At 42.4% G+C, this 17871-nt stretch overlaps 1 protein-coding gene across 2 annotated transcripts in view; it reads right to left on the bottom strand.

The window, feature by feature from the left end:
* The window catches only part of nt5c1aa (5'-nucleotidase, cytosolic IAa), a 24445-nt gene that overhangs the window by 2492 nt on the left and 4082 nt on the right, over positions 1 to 17871 (bottom strand). Inside the window, exons 2-5 of one of the 2 annotated variants that reach the window (XM_050035522.1) lie at positions 15976 to 16020; positions 9531 to 9698; positions 8307 to 8436; positions 3688 to 3810 (exon numbers count right to left, since the gene is read on the bottom strand). In XM_050035522.1, the coding sequence (XP_049891479.1) occupies positions 3688 to 3810; positions 8307 to 8436; positions 9531 to 9698; positions 15976 to 16020 (466 nt within the window). The remainder of the gene's footprint in view (positions 1 to 3687; positions 3811 to 8306; positions 8437 to 9530; positions 9699 to 15975; positions 16021 to 17871) is intronic. The other variant, XM_050035523.1, reaches the window with a different exon arrangement.

The following is a 17871-nucleotide window of genomic DNA, read 5'->3' on the forward strand; positions in this document are numbered from 1 at the left end:
GCTGTACATAATCACAGAAACTGTCAGTGTGTCATTCTGTCAGTCAGTCATTCTGTCTGTCCCACGTTTTTCTACTCACTGACGTGGTCAATCTATGTGAAACTGCACATAGGCATTGAGGATTGGCATAGGTAGAAGGTGACAAAGCTACCAATGGGTATGGACTAGTTAAGATATATTCTGTTCTGTTCTGATCTAAAAAGTTTGTTCGGTTCTATTAAAGGTTGTATTAGGAGTTAGTTATTCAGTTTACTGTTGAGTACACTGTTTTATTGGTTAAAATCTCGTTTTTTGCCAGCAGATATAGCATTAGCATGATCCCAGTTAACCCAGTTAAGTTCCAAAGTTTATTCACTGTTAAATCAACGTCATATACCATGGTTAAATCACTGCTGAATTATGTTTTGATTTTGAAAGATGAATCAACGTTGATTTCACAACACATTGTTTCACCATTGAAACATCCTTCTGAAATTTCAATGTTGATATATAAAAAAATTGCCAACCTTTTTACAACCATCACAATTTAACATTGTTTCAATGTTGAACGTCAGTTGTATGCCAGCTGGGTTAACCACAGCTGTAAATGCACCATGCTAGCAGTAACTAAGTAAGCTAGCAGCTAGCGTTAGGATTATCTCCACCCATTGGTCCAAATATTTGACTTCCTTCAAAACAAGAGTCCACAAACCAATGGGTGATGTTAACATGGTTACTTCCACAGTCTGTAGTTAGAACTGCCTTTCACTTTACTTCCTGCTTTGAATAGACCAAATCAGCAAAGTATTATTGATGTTGTTGCAGCTGCTGTGATATTAATGCTATTTAAAACACTCTCAGATCAGATACTAGTGATGGCCTTTAGCGTACAGAAAGTGTTACATAACAAGAGGCTTCGCAGCTGATTGAGACCTTTCACGGGGGGGTTGCTGGTGGGTGTATGCTTCACACAGTCACTGCATTACTGACATGAAGCGTGTAAGTCACATGAAGTCACCTTGAGAAGTATGTGGTCATGCTGTGATCAATCAGCTCTCCAGTTAATTTTCCTTCAGCCCTCTTTGCACACAGGATGTGACACAGGAAAAACAACATGTCGTTTCGTAGAATCAGTTTGAAACTGGTTTCTTCTATTCTGGATCGGCTTTGCAGGATTTTCCTTTTAGTTTCGACCCTATTTGCTCTATTTCAGTATGAGCTCTTCCTTTCTGACAGCAATAATAATGCAGCATGAAATGTGCTGCACTGAACAAATTTAAACCATCAGAAGCGGTTGTCACCTCAAGTCCTGCAAATTTCACATCAATGTATTCTGTTCCCAGCTCCTTGTCAGCAGAGCATTTTAACATCTTGTATTTCTTTGGCAGGAAGCAGCCCATGTTTTCAAATATATATACATATTCAGAGCCACAGCCAGAGCAAATGGGATGTTACAGCCTGCTGGTGCTCCCTTTAGTGTACGCCTTGATGTGCCATGACACGCGGGAATCCATCAAGGGAACACAGAGAGGGGAAATCATTAATGTGTCGGTTTATGATAATGAGACTACAGCAGTCACCTCTGCTCAATATGCAAACAGGACAGAGAGAATTTACTTGCAGCTCATCGTGTGTGTGAGAATTTAATAGCATCGCACTTCTTTCCATTTCAGTTGAAGTTTAAAGGCAGTACTGGAGCTTTCCCCCAACTGCACTTTGCAATTACAACTGAGCTTATGATAATACTAATAAAAATGAGCCAAAAACCTTAACTTCAGTGGCACTTTAACTTGTTGTCTTTGATGGTGACGGCAACCAGATGCGGTTCACAAGCGTACACTGTGACCTGTAAATTTTGGCTTGTAATTTAAACTTTTCATCGACCTTCTCAACAATAAAATGATGAATATATCCCTCCAATGCATAATTTAGGCCCTTTTGGTTACTTCTCAATGACATCTGATCGCTATGTCTCCAAAAATCATCAATTTCTCCTGCGAAATGCCGTGTACTGTGACACCTGCCATAGCGCTGGTCACTGAATGTTTGTCCGAGTGAGTGGAGGGGGCTTAGCCATAGGTCAATTAACTAAAAAAGAAAGCAGAATAAATGTTGACACTGTACGTCTCTGCAAACCATTCATCTGTAACCTTTGTATGTAGCAGATATGTTTACAACTTTACACTTTTTTAAATTAAAATTATCTTTTAGGGCTTCTTTATTGCCTTTATTACAGCTGGAGAGTGAAAGGGAAGGGGGACAGAAAGATGGGGTGTCACTAAGCAAAGGGTCACAGATCGGATTCTAACCCACTGCCAAAGACTCAGCCTACATGGTGGTCTGCAGCTCTGCAGCTGTTTCTCCTCGGTGTCTCCAGCCTGTTCTTACTCCCAACTCATCAAATACCACCACTTTGTCAGTAATGTCATTGTTACTGATGCACAGAGGCACCTTATACAGTGGTATGATACGCAACGTCAGTTTTAGAGGCAGCAGGCAACAACCCAGCGCTCTGTCAATGGATGTTGGCGTCAAAGGCACCTTTATCAGCAGTATCAGTTATGTACCAGACATTGGCAGTTTGTAACGACTGTAACACAATGAGTGAGAAAGCGTATATAGGGAGGGGCGGGAGGGGAGGTGGATAAGTCAGAAAAACTCTGGACATTCACCTGGGAGGCTGCTGTTCATTTACCGTAGGAATTTTGAGACAAATCATGATGTTTTTTTCTAACCCTGACCACGTGCTTTTGTTGCCTAAAGTTAAGGAAATAAACCTAAAAATGAAGAGTTTTACCTGCGATGTAAGTTTAACCTTGAAAAGACACAATTAAGGTCACAAGCGTAAATTGACTGACATGAGAGGGTACCTAGCACATCAGATTCTTACGTGTATGTCCACTGACAAAACGGCAGGATCGTATCCGTGGTTTGCAAAAATGTACAATGCCAACATTTTATTCTAATGACTAGTCTGACTCTTTTGCACAGTAACAAAAACTGAGAGAATGTGAGGATTTTATTTTTTTTATTTTTTTATTTTTTTTACAAAGAATAAACCATGCAGCAGATTACGGCCCAGTCCTTGTTTCTTACATGTAATTAATCATGCGGCCCAGTTGCCAGAAGAAAATGTTGGCATGGTATGTTTCTGCAAACCACAAATACAATGAATTGATGTTTCATATGCAATGGAGTATACGCTGACTTTGTCATTTGGAGGTGGAGGGGATGGCGCATGGTGTGACACCTGCCAAGCTGCAGACCATTGTTTGAGACCAGCAAACAACAAAATTGGTTGGTTTTTAGCAAGTTATTGCAGTGTTTCCAGCGGTTTCTTAGCCACAGAACGTGGGTTATGTTTTGGGCAACCTGTTGCTGTTTCGCTCAATGTCATTCACGATCCAAGTCAACACCATACAAACCTTCAGTGGGCTATAATAGGGCTGATATTGTGTAGTTTGAACCCGGCATAAATGTTATATCCTGACTGTGATCCAATGAAACATGGTAAGACTGATAACTGGGACTGTGCTTTGCAAATGTTACCATGCCGACTTGTTTATCTTGCAGTCGTATCACTTTTCAGCTTTGCAGCGCTGTAGGTCATCACCTCTAATTCTTAGGTAACAGATACCTCACAAAATTAAACTTAATCTTCCTAATCTCTGTCTCTCTGCGCGTGTGTGTGTGTGTGTGTTTGCTCACCTTCAGCCAGTGCCTCCCTGACCTTGTCAGCATCAGCTGACAGGTAGAGGTTGGTGTGCCAGGCCTTCAGGTAGCCAATAGGACTGCTTCCCCCCGTCATACAAAACCTCTCAATAAACAAATCTGGGGACAAGAACAACAAACAAGAACAAGGTTTTTAGTTTCAGTGTCAGTTTCATCCCGTGTTAAATGTCAGCATGCAGCACATTTGCAGCGTAACACACCCAGACACAAAGTGACGGAATCAAAACAGAAACCTCCGTATGTCAGCCAGGAGCTGAAGCTCTAAATCTGCCATGGAGTCACGGAGGGTGAAGTGAGAGGAGATGGGGTTAAGGACATGGTGAGAGGATTAACTTACAAAGACTTAAAAGGTGTAGAGGGTTCAAAGAGGGGGTTAACTAGCAGGGAGAAGAGGGGACTGTGGGAGGGGCGAGGCTGTGCAGAGGAGAGGAACAGGGAATGACTGGTGGCTGAGTGTCTGCTTGCTTTTTGGCTGAAGAAGGCTCTTCATTCAGCAGAGGAGAAGTGGTATGTGGAGAACGAGAGGAGACTGATATTAGGTAATAAGATCCATGACTACAGAGCTGTTCAGGTAAAATGATCTGATATTTATAAAGGAACAGAGCGAGAGGCCACAGGAGGATCGTGTGGAGCATTAGACTAATGCCAGGATGGAGATGTGACAGAATGTGTTTGAGAGCTGAGGGCTGTAATAGAGTGAGAATAGGTGAGTGACACGTAAGATAGATGGAGATATAGTGAAAGAGAAGGTTATTGTGAGTGGGAGATTGATGTGCTGATTGTGAAAAGAGAAATGGCGAGGTTAAAGCATTTATTCAAAGCTGCAGCAGGAAAGAAACTCGTCTGAGACAAGGACACTCCAGCAGTTTTATATTGCACCTCCCTAAAGATGAGAGACTTTTTAGAGACATAAATAATAAAAGAATGGTCAAAATTGATGCAGCTGAGGCCAAAATGTTCTGACTTTTTGTCCTTCGTATGAGTCACACCTCAACAGCTGGAGCCTACATTTCCCATAATGCAACCAACCGGATATTTTCAATAGATCCCTGCAGCTAAACACCCACGTTTTTCAAACTTCACGACCCCAGTTTGTAACACTTAATCCCTTTGTATTTGTTTATATCTGTTACTTGTGAAGGCCACTCCTCATGTGTCATGTCTTGTTGTACTCCCTGTCTTTAGCCCTTTTTAAACAGGTGTTGTGCAAATTTGCAGGAAAGCCCAATCAGTGTTTTTTCAGCATTGGCAGTATAAAAACAAAATCGGGGAGTGCAGCAAAATGCCGCCTACCTACTTTTGTTTATACAGAATGTGCCTTTTTCGGGGCAATGGGGGGCGTGAGCAAGTAACAAAACGTGTTGCTCAGCGTGTGTGACGTAAACAGTGACGCGGGAGGGAAGACGCGGCTGGTAAGTCGGCGATTCCCTCATAAGTCGGCCCGTCCTTCACCGTCCCCGTCATCTGACAGTTAATGGCCTCTTCGTTTGCGAGGACAAGGAGGGCGCGCAATTCCTTGTCTCCCCAGTTGCTCATCTTTACAGTGTCTGTCAGGTTTGTGTTTCCCTCTTGCTACTAGCTGCTCACTAATTCCTGCTATCAGCTGTTTCCTGTTTATCCACCGCCAGTGGCTCGCACGTGCGGCGTCATCAACAGCTCCTCCCACAAGTCTTCAACAGCCCCTCCTGTTGTGGAAGGCTGCCTTGGTCTGATTAAACTAAAAGAGTTCCAGCAATATGTCTACCCTACGAGGTGGAAAATTGGGCACCTCAGATCAACTCGCCATTCCACCTCTGTGTGTCTAAACGCTCGCAGCTTGCCAGCAAAACGGCCCAACATTCGCGGAAAATCTGGCAGTGTAAAAGGGGCTACTGTCTTTTTCCTAACTTATTTCCCTTACACCTGTTTTTCATCAGTTGATCAGTCCTGTGTGTATTTAGTCAGTTGTCAGGTTGTTTGCGTTTGCTGCTGGTGTCCGTCGTCCAATATCTCTCCTTTCTTTGTTCTCTGTACCAGCCTTTACATTAAAGGTCCAGTGTGTAGAATTTAGTGGCATATACTGGCAAAATTGTTAACAATTAAAACTATGTTTTATTGTTTTTTAATCACCTGAAAATAAGAACTGTGTTTTCATTACCTTAGAATGAGCCGTTTATATCTATGGGTCTTCTGCCACAGAGTCCGCCATGTTGCTCTAACCACAACGGACCAAAAAATGACTCTAGATAGAGACATTCACGTTTTTGCCTCAGCCACCCAATATAATTGGCTCATGGGGGAAGTTTTAGTTCTGCAATCTCACCGCTAGATGCCACGAAATCCTCCACACTAGAACTTTAACGCTCACTTTCTGTCCAGTCTGCTGACCTGTTTTTGCATTAAGCCCTTCCTTTCTGAACTTTGCAATGTGACTTAAGCTACTGCAACATTTAGTTAAACTACTTGTTTAATTACATATTGTTTATTCCTCCCCAAAACTGGATATATTGTCTAACTACGAGAATGCAGGAATAGCAATAAGCTTAATGTTAATCCCTCAAAAATAAAACATGACTTGTCCCCAGAACTACATGCTTTATCACTAAATGTCTTCAGCTGTTTTACCTTCATCAGGGTGCTAACAGGTAGCTTTTCCCCAGCTTCCATTTCATTTAACGATATAGAAGAAAATGCAACATGAGCCACCATCTGAGGACTGCGTCCAGAGGAATGTGAGCTCATCAGCAGTACACTCTTGAAGGATGGATTTAATGTTTTGAACATCAACTTACTCTATTTGGATTTGCAAAAGTGCAAAGTAGTGCAGTGCAGTTTTAAAAGAAGTACAGAAAGACTTGTGGACACAAAAAGAGACATATACAGTATGACTCATAGACTGCCTGAAGGCAGATGGAGACTTAAAGAAACAGAGGAACAGAGTTCAAAGTAGCGACTGTCCTCTACAGATTCCCTTCATGGTTTATTCAGCTTTGTAGTCGGGCCCTGGTGAGTTTGGCCCCCGCCCTACACTGCACCTCATCATGTCAAACCTCTCGAGTGTCCCCTGCCTTTAAGACAGGACGGAGCGTGGGAGTCACTTGATGGAAAATCTCCTCACCATTGATGTCTTTGTATCTTTTTTCCCCCCTTGCAAAAATGTTTTCATATAATCTGTCTTTGTATGTTTTATTTGCTTGTTCAGAAGATCTAAAACATGGTAATAGGAAGGCAGGAAATCAGCAGGACTGCAGAGACACAGCCTCACTGTTAACACTTGACAGCCAGGGGTGTGTGTCAGTGTGGGCTTCTATGCATAACGACGCATATATGAGGTCGTGTAGTGGCTCCAGTTTTGATTTCCATAGAGAACGAAAATGTTATCACATGAAATCTCAATTTGCTGCACACAGAGGAAATTACAGGACCTGCCAGTCATCGTGGCCCTTGGGTCCTCCATGTTATACATGCAAAGCAGATGAATGAAACTGTCGGCGGGCATGTTTACTTGTCATTTGCAGCCATGCACCAACTCTATACATGTCCCCAGTAATCCAAATGCAAAGAGAGAAACTTTATACCTCACCCTGCGGCTGTTAAAAATAGGCAGTGTAAGCAGGTGATGAGAGGTGAATGATAATGTTTCTCTGAGGCTCAAACACATTAATAGTTTTTTCCTTAATCATTTTTCATGACCCTGTCACCCGTGGAGGTCCATCGCTGGCAGAGGAGCTGCATGAATGATAGTCAGCAAACCCTTATCTCTGTGACATCACAAAAGCCATGTTTGCATTTAGTTCTGTAGCAAAGGTCGGAGGTCAGCCGACTGTTCTAATGCACCGGGCCCCCTCATGCTGGGAGCCACCAGAGAGATCTAACATGGAAGCATCTGGAGGGCCGTGTGTTGCTTTGGTGGCTCCGCTCGGACCTGTTTTTGTTTCGTCCCCCTCAGATTATTTTTACATCCCGAAGGACGTAATCTTTATCTGACCCCGGAGTGAAGATCCGGGGACATGAAAACACATGAGGAGCTGAACAGGAAGCGATCGGTGACGAAGACGTCATCACAGGGTCTGAGATTTTCCTGGGAAGGGTCCAGTCAGTCAGCTGTTCACACACTTTGCTGTTTGTCTCTCAGCTTAGTTTGCATCAGCTTCAGTATCTCATTACATCAGTATATGCCTTTAAACATCTAAAACAGTGGTCAAGTTTTGTCTTTCTTTTTTATTTTAATTTAATCTCTTCTATGTCATTTCATTTAGATTCTATGTTTATGCACAGTGTCAGTTTGGCTGCACAGACAGTGAGGTAATAATCTTGTCAAACTGAATTGTAAGTGTCTGTGTAGCTGTTTGAAATCTGATCTCGTACCAAGCTATCAATGAGCTGCACTGTGACAGGAAACTATTTATAGCCACAATCCTGCCTGCCACACTGTATCATCTGATAATGCCACTGAGGGTCGCCACAGTCATAAATTTTCAGATTCTGCGTAGCGGGGCTTTAACCTGCTGCGTTATTGCCATTGCTGTCTAACTCTGGAAAAGATGCTAAGTATAAAGCACCTATTTTCTCAGCTTGATGCACACGTTTAAAATTAACTCTCTTGTAAAACTTACTGTGATGGTTGATGGTGTTGATGAGTCGGATTCCTACGTGGGCATGGTTGTACGTCACCAAAACAATGTCAAATAGTTCTTCGCTTTGTGGGTACAGCTCCCGTAGACGGGTGTTCACTGCCTCCAGAGCCTGTGGGGATACAGCAACTCTCAGTGAAGGAGCTCAGGACGGGACAAAATAAGTCGAACGTGGAGTCTGCTAATTAAACTACGCTGTATTTGCGACACAGTCGCCAGAATAAATGAAGGCATTGTTTCTGTTTGTTTCTGCAAACCATGTTACACTGGTATGTTACATTTTTATGTTGTAGCAGATTTGTTAAAACTTTATGTGTCTTTACATTTCAACAATACTGTGGTTAACATGTGGTTAAGTTTAAGCACAAAAACCATTTGGATTAGGCTCAAAATACCCAGCTGGAAATGCAGCAATGTCTCCGTAAAAAAATAACCACTCTTCATGGCACTGTTCTGAGGGAAATGCAGCGGTGTCTTAATGTTTTTCCTGGCACAATCCCAGCTGCAAATGCAGTGATGTCTCCGTAAAAAACCAACCACTTTTTGTGACACTATCTCAGCTGGAAATGCAGGTATGTCTTGTAAAAATTAAACTCTTTGAAAGAGACTATCCCGGCTGGAAATGTAGGGATGTCTCATGAAAACAAAACTCTTTTCATGACACTGTCCCAGCTGGTAATATAGCGATTATGTTTCGTATAAAAACAACTGCTTTTCATGACACTATCCTGGCTGGAAATATAGTGATGTCTCGGTACAAAAACAATTGCTATTCATGGCATAATCTGGGCTGGAAACACAGCGATGTCTCGGTAAAAAAACAATCACTTTTTGTGGCACTATCCTGGCTGGAAACGCAGCAATGTCTTGGTAAAAAATAGTTGCTTTTTGTGGCAATTTTCCCGGTAAAAACATGCAACAGGTGACAAAAAAACAGCAAAGTTTGGTGGCTAAAAAGTCACTAAAAATGCATTAATGACTTACAGGTGTTTGTGTTTTGTTGGTCTCACACAGTGTTCTGCAGCTTGGCAGGTGTCACCACCTCACAACAAAGTCAACCCATATACTATGTTCCTTTACAAACTTTGAAATAATGCATATAAAATGTGAGATTTTCATGGTTTGCAGAAATGTACAGTGCCAACATCACCATCTGGTGACTGGGCTGGGATTTGTAATGTGACTGTGTGTTTGTGTGACTTTAACCTTGACGAAGGGGAAAGCAGGTCCGGGGGCGAAGGGTTCGTTCTCGTGTTCGATTTGGTACCTCAAATACTCCTCCACCCCTTTCTGCTCAAACACCCTCTGCTCTCGCTCGGTCCGAAACAAGACCCGAGAGGAAACTGCAATGGTCACTGCGTTCTCTGGCTTTGGCTGCAGAAAAAAGGAGAGACAAGACAGAAAATGTTGTGATGAAGAGGAGCAGAGAAACAGCAATGGAAATGAGCAAGCAGTGATGACCCATTGAGATGATGAGTGGAAAACACAGAAGGAGGAGGGTGAAAGCTGTCGGAGGAATGGATGAGCCTATATTTACCTGGGGGGCAAAACTAAACCCTGCTAATAATACCTTTTATTTTTACAAGTGCTGCTGTTAGTTTTTTACAAGAGGCCTGCGGGTCATTCAAACTTTATTTGATGCAGTTAAAGAAATTGTTAAAAATCTCCACATCACAATACATGCTGGGCAACATGCAAAAACATCAGAAGTTATCTGTTGATGCTGTTGCATTACAACAAACTGTATGAATGCAGATCTATAATCGACGTTTGGTCATGGAGTCTCCACGTCGAGATATATCATGAAAGGTACCCTGCGTGTGTTGGTTGTTGACCTTCTGGGACGCCGTGTCACCTTTGACCTGTTACATGAATTGTCTGTTTTCAAAATACACTTCTGTTTTCACAGCTTCACAGGAGATGTACAGTTTGCCGACAGTCTCTTTCACAATAAACACACTACGTCAGTACAACACTGCTAACTGACTTTTTTTCCTTCAACAACAAACGCACATGGTTACGTTTAGCCAACACTCACATGGTTGGGTTAAGGAAAAAAGAACAGGCTTTGGCGTTACAATTACACAGGAAGTGAACACAGGTCCAACAGCCTCCCAGGTGGTTGTTGGATCCATCCACAGCCCCTTCCACCCACCCTTCTTGGACTTTTGCCCTCTTATCTTACATTGATGTCCAACTGTGTTTCCTCCTGACGCCACTGGGCATCCTTACACAATAACGCCGACCAGCTGTGTATCAAGGATGGCTTTTTTCGTCAGTGTCTGACGCTGGAAGTCACTGCCCAAGCTCAGGTATTTGACAACTTCTGAGTTATTAGCACTTTTCCTTGGACCATCTCCTTGACTTTGGAGTACCCTGCAAATCCCTCCCACCAGTATCTTAAAATAAGTCCTTTAACAGTAAATAACCAGAAAGGATTGAACCCCAATTTGAATGTTTAATACCATAATAGAAAATTATTTTTAACAATGTGTGCAACTAATATGCTGTGAACTGCAAATTTAAAAAATGAAAATTTCAATATGCTCCCTATTTTAGGGGACGGGCTGTTTAAGCAGCCCACAGAGGGAAATGATGGAGTTGTACGTTTCTGCAAACCACTAGTACGTTACATTTGTATGTTTTATATGTGTCATATCAGCGTTATGAAACTAACTGCCAAGTTGCAGACCACAGTTTGAAACCAACAAACAACAAAAACGGTTGTTATGTAGCAAGTCATCACTGTTTCCAGCAGCTTTTTAGCCACTAAACATGGGTGGTTTTTAGCGACCTGTTGCTGTGTTTCATAACCAATTGCTTTGTGTGCCTAATCCCAACCACACAACCACAACGATGTTGAAACCCAAAGATATCTAAAGGTATAACGTATGCGCTACATGATGACGTAAAAATCTAATGTACCCATGGTTTGCAGAAATGTACAATGCCAGCATTTATCCTAGCATGGTTTAAGACCAGCTGGTTTCGGTCTCAGCGAAACACAAGCTGGTACTTGTGATAACTTTCTGAGGTCTGCACAGGTGGCTATTTGCATTGGCTACAAACTGGGGTTGGGTGGACAAAATGTAAAAATGACAAACATGTTCTGCCCCAAAGTTTAACAGAGTTACTGTTTATACTCTGGGCTGCTGAGTTACATCTACACACTACAGGTACATCTAGCTAGCTAGCTCCCAAACAAGCTATCCCAACAACAAGTCTTTGTTAAGCTCAAAGTATTCATGTTTGTTGAGACTGTGTCAGAAACCTGATAATCATCTCTGTGCTTATTTTAGAGGCTGTTGGCTGTTGGTCGTTGTGTGTGATTCTTATCATAGACAATTCCTCCACGGACTCTAATGGACAGTGCTAGATGGCACGGTGGCCTCTTGTTGGGCTCATGTTGCCTAATTTGTGTGTTTACGCTCGGGTGCTCGTGTTTAAAAAGGGGAGGGCATAATTCTTGTAGGGGCAAGTGGCATTAGTGCCAACAGCAGGCAGCTGAACTCAGACGATGTCTGGTTGGTGGGAAGAGAAATGTGAGAGGGCAGAGGGGGCTTTAATGTGCCTGTGAAGGTTTGTGTGTATGTGTGTGTGTGTGTGTGTGGTGGGGGGGATGCACCAGTGCACCAACATTGCCTACATGTGAATGATTGCTGCTGTACAGGTTATCACACACACATGCAAGTATGGTTAGTTTGGATCTTAATCGTGCATGTATCCTGTGATAATATAGTAAGATCAATCTAATAATAGAGATGATGTCAGCTGTTTATTGCTCAGCAGTACAGCATATCAGCACAAACATTTATACTGGCAGTAAATAATGCATGCCTCTGAGTCAATATGTGTCTGCATCCAGTGTGTGTGTCTGCAGTGGGGCAGGAGTCTGTGTCATAACACACATGCATGTTTGTGTCCATGTCCCTCTGGCTGTGTGCTGGTAAATAGGCCACAGGCCTACAGGGGCACTGATTCACTGGGCCTCTATTTAGCTTTATTCCATCACAACACCACTGCCTGCTGACATGTCACCTACTTACCTGGTAACACACACACACACACACACACACACACACACCAGGATTAAGATTAATCCTGACCCACAAAGCACGAAAGATCAGATAGATACATGCATACTGTACAAACAATATGAGTGTTGGCTTGTGTCATTATTTTGCATTTTTAAAAAACACATCCTATAAGTTTTCAGTGTTCCCATTGGACTCAATAAATTAAAGTATGGAGAAATATAAATATTTATTAGGGCTGCCCTTTGACCCGGTGTGTCATTAAAGGCCACAGTGGCTTTGTCACATGATGGAGGCAGACGAGAAGACGCTGCTCGGCCCCGTGACTGGAATATTTAAAAAACACCCAGATGGAACTCTTCATAGGAGCACCGTTCTCTGTCTGCAGTTTCTGCAGGAAGGAATTTTTGTATCATCTGAGAACTTAAAGCCTGAAATATCACCTCAACACAAAGCAATTAGCAGCGAATGTGGAGGTCCGAGCTAGCTAGCTCTGATGCTAGTGCAGCCTTGTCACATCGCACTCAATCAGACGGTCAGACGCAACATGTGACCAACTAACTAACTCGCTTGCAATATGGATTGCAATGGACTGACGATTGACAGGACTAAAAATTGTCAGTCCAAAGTCCAGCAGCCTAAATACGACACATCTAACAAAATTAATTTATACTGAACGTTTAATTGCTTGACATATACAGTATACATACATATATATATGTATGTACAGTGATCAGCCAAAACATTAACACCACTGGCTGGTGATGCATGGTGTGTGTCAGGTGGCCTCTACATGAATGTCAGAGCCCAAGGTTTCCCAACAGAACACTGCACTGTAACAAGATGATTAATGTTATTCACCTCATCTGTCAGTGGTTTTGATGTTTTGGTTGATCGGTGTATATATATATATATATACATATTTAAATATATATATATAAATATATGAAACTAAGCTTCTGCCACAAAAAGACACACAGCGCTTCCCTGCAGGTTGTTCTGCTTCTATCCAAACACAGACATAAAGGCGGTGTTAGCACCACACACTGACAAGAATAGCTTTATTTTGTCACCAGAGAGAGAGAAGTGCTCCCCAGGGCGCATGTGAAGGTTGTTATTTGTCAGAACTAAATTAACACACAGGACCTTTAAAGTGAAAGAGTGTGTGTGTGTGTGTGTGTGTTTGGGGGGGGGGGGGGGGGGGTAAAAATAATTCTCATGCACAGAAGTACACAAATGTGGAGTTTTGAACACTTTTGCATATTTCATAACAATAGTTGGGCTTCAATGTAAATGTAGCACAAAGTGTAACCAGCTTTTCAGGAAACTGGTCTGCAATTTATGCACTTTTTATTAGCTACTGTGCCACTGCAGAAGAGGATGCAAAGAAACAAAGAAAAATAATGGGTTTGTAATAACAGAGAGTTCACTAGACAATGAAGAATAAAGAGTTCTGATCTACTAATATTATAAGTTCTGCTAACAGCATGTGCACGCGAGTGAGTTGAAAGCCAGAGAAGACAAAAGTTATTGCAGTGCCCTATGCAATAACAGTACGTCACAAATTTTTCATATGTTGTCCTACAAAAAGCAACACACCCAAATTTGTACATATCCCACTCATATTGAAAGGCTGTGATCACGAAACCAATGTGTTGTGGGCACTGAACAAGGAAGCAGTCCTGACCACTTGTAAGGGGGCAGGTTGGAGAAAAAAAAAAATTAAGCTTGAGACTTTCTGTTGGAGTCGCACATTCAGACCTGTGTGAACTTTGTCATTTTAAGGTACATCCTCACCATGTTTCTTTTCCTAACCCTGACCACTGTAACCATTACTGCCTAAACCTAACCTCTGTAACTTTAGGTTCATTACAGAACTGTACATTAAGGACGTAACATCATTCATTTGGCACAAATTTGTAGGATACCATACGAGAATTTGTTGCACAACTGAATCTGTTTCCATTGCACTTTTACTTTTTATCACTACACCAACTTTTCCAGCTCCCCCAAGAGTAGAAACTTTTTTTTTTTTAAGATATTTTTTCAGGCATTTTTAAGCCTTTAATTGATAGGACAGATGAGCGTGAGGGGGGGGAGAGAGGGAGTGACATGCAGCAAGGGGCCACAGGCTGGAGTCGAACCCGGGCCGCTGTGTTTCTTATTGGTTTTTTATCCAAATTGAAAATGCAAAAACCTATTTTCACTCTCAAAATTAAGGAAGTCAGAAAGACTGCTTTATCAGAGTGAATCAGTAGAAACAATAGCAAAGTGGGTTACCTACTCTCTCTGGAAGGAGGCTAGTTAGCATGGTTTGCTAGCTTCCATTTAACAAGTGTATAAGAGTGTTACGTATCAGCATGAAGGGTCCTCCAAATGTTCAATGTTGTAAAGGAAAAGATGTGCTAAACGCTGATGGTGTCCTCACCATGTTTCTTTTCCTAAATCTGACCACTGTAACCTTAATTGCCTAAACCTAATCACTGTAACTTTACATTAAATACATAACTGTACGTTAAGGATGTAACATCATTCATGGGGTACAAATTTGTAGGATATCATACGATCAGTATGAGAATTTGTTGCACAATTGTACAGCATCATTGATGTTTGATACCAGTGCAGGCTTTACAAGGCTGAGACATCTTTCAGTTATTAGCATAGGCATATTACACTATGTGTCCTAGCAATTTGCTATTTTAGGAGGATATTGAGAGGTGGACCGTTTCAAAAAGTAGGATGTCTGACTAAAATAAGTGGTGGATCAGATACATGCCCAATTACACACAGACTGTTGTAGACTCCACCAGTTTCTCCTCTTCATCCACAGTCCAAGGCAACCGTGACTTGTCCACATTCTTGCACCTCCCTGGAGTCCCCTCCGTGTTTATTGTACACACGGTTTGCTGCTTCCTGTTTGGTGCTGGAGAGAGCGCAGCTATTGGCTGTTCACAACGTGTACGAATTCAGTATTTGCATGAGTCAAGACTAAAAACTTCAGATAATGCTAAACATGTTTGATTTTAGAAAGGAAAAGACTGCAGACGGTTTGGACTGAGCTTTATGACCACCTGACACCAAACGATTGAGATTACAGGAGCACTAACTGAGGTAAAGCTCTCATGATTTTACTCCAGCATTGGAACAGTGGATTTGTCTGAGACAGAGAAATTGCCGGCATCACATAAATATTTCCAAAAGCAGTTTTTTTGTGTTTTAAAAATAGACAAATTTTCCCCGGTTTATGTTTCCTTACACAAACTCTCTTTTTTCTCAGACATGTCTTTTCTTTCAGCCTGTAGCAGAGCTTTAAATATGTTCACTAATATTAAAATTTAAAAACCACAGGAGCATGAGGACACAAATTAGAGAGCCATAGCTTTCTGTGACTTCATCAGCTCAGTCCAGCCTGTGAGTATCCAGAATCAACATGACAGCACACGTGACGATGCAGTGGGTCAGGTTGTTGGTTAGTAGAGTGGGTGTGTCCATGATCATGCAGGCACATCGACAGTGGTCACAGAGGAGGTTAGAAGAAGGTGAGAAGGCAGCGGTGATGGTCATATGGTAGCCATGAACACAACCTATGACCTCACATGATGATGGGACATACTTACGAAGAACACGCCTCCCTCCACCTTCCGGGTTCGTCTCCCTGTCACCTTAGCAGAATGACAGTTGGGTTTTATTTGTTGGGTATTTAGAGAGCATTCATTCACTACTGAACTTCACTGACTATCCGTCCCACCCAAAAATCACCAACACATTACAGAATGAGATATTTTACTTCAACAGAATCTTTAAATATTGCCTTTTGTCTGACACAATGTGCTGCGTAGTTTGTGATGGAAAACCTGGGTCTTCTTTACGAGCGCTGCCCAGAAACAGCCTTGCAGATGTACGAGACCTTTGGTGCAGCTTATCCATTAGAGTCAGTTTACTCTATGAATAACATGTCACACCGTCTGCGAGTGATCCCAGAGGCCAGCGCTGTGCTGTGATTTGATACTGGGAGTGTTAACAGCCTGCCCTCTCTCACTGGGCCTCTTACCCACTGGGAATGCATCGATCACACAGCTCCTCTGCACAGAAACACTCATGATCACCTCCTACTTATTGATCTGTGTGGTGGCAAAGAGTGTGTATAATCAACCCTGCTGGAAACTAAACATCCATGTGTGTTTATTTCATGTCGCACCGAGGAATTGCACCTTTATTTATTGTCCCATAAAGCATCAAACAGGAAATTGTGTTTGAACCTTCCCCTCCTCTCTTCCCCACCTTACACATTAATCCTGTCAGAGCTCTGCCAGATCAGCAGGACTGGTGTCCGTGCGTAACCCAGATCCATGAGTCATGTTATTTAGCTTTACTTATCTGAGGCGCTGAAACATCGCCTTCACTCATTCAGGAATATAAAGCAGAGACGTGGACAGGGACTTCCAGACAATAGACAGAGACAGAGCAGAGGGGAAGTAGTGGGAAGAAATAAAGAGGTGAAAGTGTGGGCAGAGAGCGACAGAGTGGGGAGGTGAGAAGCAGTGGTGGGTGAGTGGAGGGGGGGGCCTGATATTTATAGATAAGTAAAAGGCCAGTGATGATGCAGGCTAGTCAGGCCTTGGCAGATATGGTAACACGAGTGTGACCGAACACTCGAATAACAGCGACGTTAATGTTCTTGTTTGTCTGAAATCAGGCCTCTGACGGGATGTGCACCATACAGTAACACATACATATTAGCTGAACCATATTTGTGACACCATGAAGGACAAAGTAAGGCTAATTACAGTTACTTTAATGCAGAAATAAGGCAGTAAAGACACCTGAGGTTTTGTTTGAAGTATGGGAACAAAAGTTGAGGTAAAATGAAAAGTAAAACGTAGCTGGCAGATTTGATAGCTAGCTCGCTAACTAAGCTAATGGAAATCCATTTAGAAGATATGGAAAAATAAAGGATCAGCATTTCTTATACAGGGTACAGCTAGTTTTCCCATAGATGTATAATAATCTTGGATCCCAAGATGGCACCTATCCATGAGCTAACTCGTCAAAAAAGGTTTCTAGCTTCTGCGGTACACAGTCCAGTGAATATGTGCCCTGCCCTCGACTTCCCTCTTGGGTCATAGATTTTACATTTCTTATTGACAATGTCATAATTTATCTTGGTTGCAGTTTGAGGTGTCCTGTCTAAACTTTTACAGACATCTCTTTTATAATCATGGCCTGTGGGGAAAATGCTTTTTGGGCAACAGGAGATTTTTTCGATGCAATACCGCAAGTGGCCCCTGGGAAAAAGCAATCCTGTGGCCCTGGTTTTTCCTAGTAGTCTAACGGCCGGGCTCCACCGGCTGCAAACGTAAGCGTCATGTCAGCGTAGTGTCGCGGCGTATTCATTTGGGCTCCACTGACTGCGTACGGAAGCGACACGTAGAGAAGCCAGCGGGGTTGTTTACCGTTTGCCGAGCCGAGAGGCTGCATGTAGGCTGCATGAAATGTTAAAGCATTTTCCACCT

The sequence above is a fragment of the Epinephelus moara genome, chromosome 22 (assembly GCF_006386435.1).
Source record: "Epinephelus moara isolate mb chromosome 22, YSFRI_EMoa_1.0, whole genome shotgun sequence".
Lineage (NCBI taxonomy): Eukaryota > Metazoa > Chordata > Actinopteri > Perciformes > Serranidae > Epinephelus > Epinephelus moara.